The sequence below is a fragment of the Passer montanus genome, unplaced genomic scaffold (assembly GCF_014805655.1).
Source record: "Passer montanus isolate IOZ18808 unplaced genomic scaffold, ASM1480565v1 scaffold598, whole genome shotgun sequence".
In the NCBI taxonomy this organism is placed as follows: Eukaryota; Metazoa; Chordata; class Aves; order Passeriformes; family Passeridae; genus Passer; species Passer montanus.
The window spans coordinates 2,734-6,524 of record NW_024371015.1 but is presented as its reverse complement, the minus strand read 5'-3'; the positions used below and the strand labels follow the sequence as shown (position 1 = coordinate 6,524).

General features: G+C 51.4%; 1 protein-coding gene across 1 annotated transcript in view; it reads left to right on the top strand.

Annotated features, from left to right (window-relative positions):
- Positions 1 to 1,686: 1,686 nt before the first annotated feature.
- The window catches only part of SH3BP5L (SH3 binding domain protein 5 like), a gene marked incomplete at both ends in the record, with an annotated part of 4,434 nt that continues 2,329 nt past the window's right edge, over positions 1,687 to 3,791 (top strand). The window contains one exon of the mRNA XM_039726646.1: positions 1,687 to 1,914. Within this exon, the coding sequence (XP_039582580.1) occupies positions 1,687 to 1,914 (228 nt within the window). The remainder of the gene's footprint in view (positions 1,915 to 3,791) is intronic.

The following is a 3,791-nucleotide window of genomic DNA, read 5'->3' as shown; positions in this document are numbered from 1 at the left end:
GAGGGATTTTGGAGAAAAGGAGGGATTTTGGGTTAAAAAGGCGGGATTTGGGAAAAAAGGGGCGGGATTTGGGAAAAAAAACGAGGGCGATCCCAATTCCCGCTGAATCCGGAATTCCGCCATGAGATAAACAAAATTAATAAAATAAAGCCAAATTCTATTAATTAAAAAATTGAAATAATTTAATGTAAATAAATTAAAAATAAATCAAAGAAATTCAAAATGGCGCCGACGCCCCCCGCCGCCATCTTGAGGCGCGGCGGTGCCGTAACACAAGATGGCGGCACCCACGTAACGCTCCCGCCGCTGTTTCTCGCCGCGTTTCAAACCGAACTGGGACCAAACCGAGCCCGCCGGCTTTGTCAGCACCGGTTTCACCCCCGGGACCGATTTGAGCTCCCGGGAAACCAGCGGGAGGCGGAGATACGGATAGCGGAGGGAGCCGCCATGTTGTACGGCAAGAGGAAGATGGCGGCTTTTCCTCTTCCGGTGAGGAAGCGGCGCGGGAACTGAGGGTGAACCCAAGTTTGAAATGAGCAAGGTGGGGATTTGGAGATGACTGAGAGGGTTTAATAAACTCTGGAGGGCTCGAGGGTGCTTCCCTCCTCTAATTTTGAGTGGTTCCGTCCAACCTCCCCGCGGCTTCACCGCCATCTTGAGGCGCGGCGTAGACGTTTAACAAGATGGCGGCACCTAAGCACCAATCCCGGTGGTATTTTGAAGGAATTTTTACTGCAAATCGCTGCCAAACCGGGCGAGACGGATCCGCCATCACCGTGTAACCCTCGTCACCGATTTAAACCCACGGGGAATGGGGAGAACGGCGGAAATGCTGGGGTTTATAACGCGCAGTGGGCGCCGCCATGTTGTACGGCAGGAGGAGTCTGAGGCGAACTTCCGGTTCCGGTGGGGGAGCGGCCCCTCAGCGGTGGCGGAGCGGGGGGTAAACACAGGCCGGGGGGGGCGGGATTTGGGGTGGGAGGGACTGGGAGGGAACTGGGAGGGACTGGGAGAGGGGTTTGGGGCAAAAATGGGGGAAATTTGGGAAAAAAATGGGAATAAAATGGAATTTTGGGGGTAAATTTGATGGGAAATGGGGATTGGGGATACTGGGATGGACTGGGATGGACTGGGAGGGACTGGGAGGGAACTGGGAGAGGGGTTTGGGGGAAAACATGGGGAAAAAATTGGGAAAAATGGGATTTTTTTTCCCAAACCAATCCCAAACTGATTTTCCCAGTCCAAACCATTTCAAACCAGTCCCAAACTGGTTTTCCCAGTCCAAACCATTTCAAACCAATCCCAAACTGGTTCCCAGTCCAAACCAGTCCCAAACTCGTTTTCCCAATCCCAAACCAGTCCCAAACTGGTTTTCCCAGTCCAAACCATTTCAAACCAGTCCCAAACTGGTTTTCCCAATCCCAAACTGATTTTCCCAGTCCCTCCCAGTCCAAACCAGTCCCAAAGTGGTTTTCCCAGTCCAAACCAGTCCAAACCAGTCCAAACCAGTCCCAAAGTGGTTTTCCCAGTCCAAACCAGTCCCTCCCAGTCCCTCCCAGTCCCAAACTGGTTTCCCCAGTTCATCCCAGTCCAAACCAGTCCCAAACTGGTTTTCCCACTCCAAACCAGTCCCAACCAATCCCAAACCGGTTTTCCCAATCCCAAACTGATTTTCCCAGTCCCTCCCAGTCCAAACCAGTCCAAACCAGTCCCAAACTGGTTCCCAATCCCAAACCAGTCCCTCCCAGTTCAAACCAGTCCCAAACTGGTTTCTCCCCCGTCCAGGCCGCGCGCTGCCGCTACCGCCGGGCGCTGTCGGAGTCGGCGCGGCGCCTGAACGCGCAGGGCTCCCAGCTGGGCTCCTGCATCGACCGCGCCCGGCCCTACTACGAGGCGCGCCGCAGGGCCAAGGAGGTGCGGGATTGGGGTGAAATCCGGGGAAAACGGGAAAAAGCGAAAAAAACGGGGAAAAACAAAAAAAAAATGGGGAAAATCGGTGGAAAAATGGGGAAACTAGGGGGGAAAATGGGGGGAAAATGGGAATTTTGATCCTAAATCTGAGCCCAAGGCCAGAAGGAAACAGAATTTAGGGCAAAATCTGGGAAAAAAGGGAAAAATGGGGAAAAATTGTAAAAAATGGGAAAAATTGGTGAAAAAATGGAGAAAATCGGTGAAAATAGGGGGAAAAATGGGGGAAAAATGGGAATTTTGATACCAAATTTGATCCAAAGTCTGGCAGGAGAGACAAGAAGGTGCCGGGTTTGGGGTGAAATCCGGGGAAATTGGAAAAAACCAAAAAAACGGGGAAAAACAAAAAAAAAATGGGGAAAATCGGTGAAAAAAATGGGGAAACTAGGGGGAGAAATGGGGAAAAATGGGGGAAAAATGGGAATTTTGATCCTAAATCTGATCCCTAGGCCAGAAGGAGGTGCGGGATTGGGGCGAAATCTGGGGAAAACGGGGAAAAGCGAAAAAAACGGGGAAAAACAAAAAAAAAATGGGGAAAATCGGATAAAAAATGGGGAAACTAGGGGGAAAATGGAAAAAAACCTCCTAAAATTTGTAGGAAAAATGGGAATTTCCACCCCAAAGTCCTTCCCACCTTCTCCAAACCTTCTCCAACCCATCCCAAACCTTCTCTATCCATCCCAAACTGCATCGACCGCGCCCGGCCCTACTACGAGGCGCGCCGCAGGGCCAAGGAGGTGCGGGATTGGGGTGAAATCCGGGGAAAACGGGAAAAAGCGAAAAAAACGGGGAAAAACAAAAAAAAAATGGGGAAAATCGGTGGAAAAATGGGGGAAATAGGGGGAAAATGGGGGGAAATGGAAAAAACGTCCTAAAATTTGTAGGAAAAATGGGAATTTCCACCCCAAAGTCCTTCCCACCTTCTCCAAACCTTCTCCAACCCATCCCAAACCTTCTCTATCCATCCCAAACCCCATCCCACCTTCTCCAAACCCCATCCCACCTTCTCCAATCCCTGTTCCACCTTCTCCAAACTCCATCCCACCTTCTCCAAACCCCATCCCACCAATCCCAAACCTTCTCTAACCCATCCCATACCCCATCCCACCTTCTCCAAACTCCATCCCACCTTCTCCAAACCATTCCAAACCTTCTCCAAACCCCATCCCACCTTCTCCAAACTCCATCCCACCTTCTCCAATCCTTGTTCCACCTTCTCCAAACCCCATCCCACCTTCTCCAAACCCCATCCCACCTTCTCCAAACCCCATCCCACCAATCCCAAACCTTCTCTAACCCATCCCATACTCCATCCCACCTTCTCCAAACTCCATCCCACCAATCCCAAACCTTCTCCATCCATCCTAAACCCCATCCCACCAATCCCAACTCTTCTCCATCCATCCCAAACCCCATCCCACCTTCTCCAAACCCCATCCCACCTTCTCCACACCATTCCAAACCTTCTCCAAACCTTCTCCATCCATCCCAAACCCCATCTCACCTTCTCCAAACCCCATCCCACCTTCTCCAAACCCCATCCCACCTTCTCCAAACCCCATCTCACCTTCTCCAAACCCCATCCCACCTTCTCCACACCATTCCAAACCTTCTCCAAACGCCATCTCACCTTCTCCAAACCTCATCCCACTTTCTGCAAGCCTTCTACAACTCATCCCAAACCTCCAACCATCCCGAACTCCATCCCACCTTCTCCAAACCCCATCTCACCTTCTCCAAACCCCATCCCACCTTCTCCAAACCCCATCCCACCTCCTCCAAACCCCATCCCACCTTCTCCAAACCCCATCCCACCTTCTCCA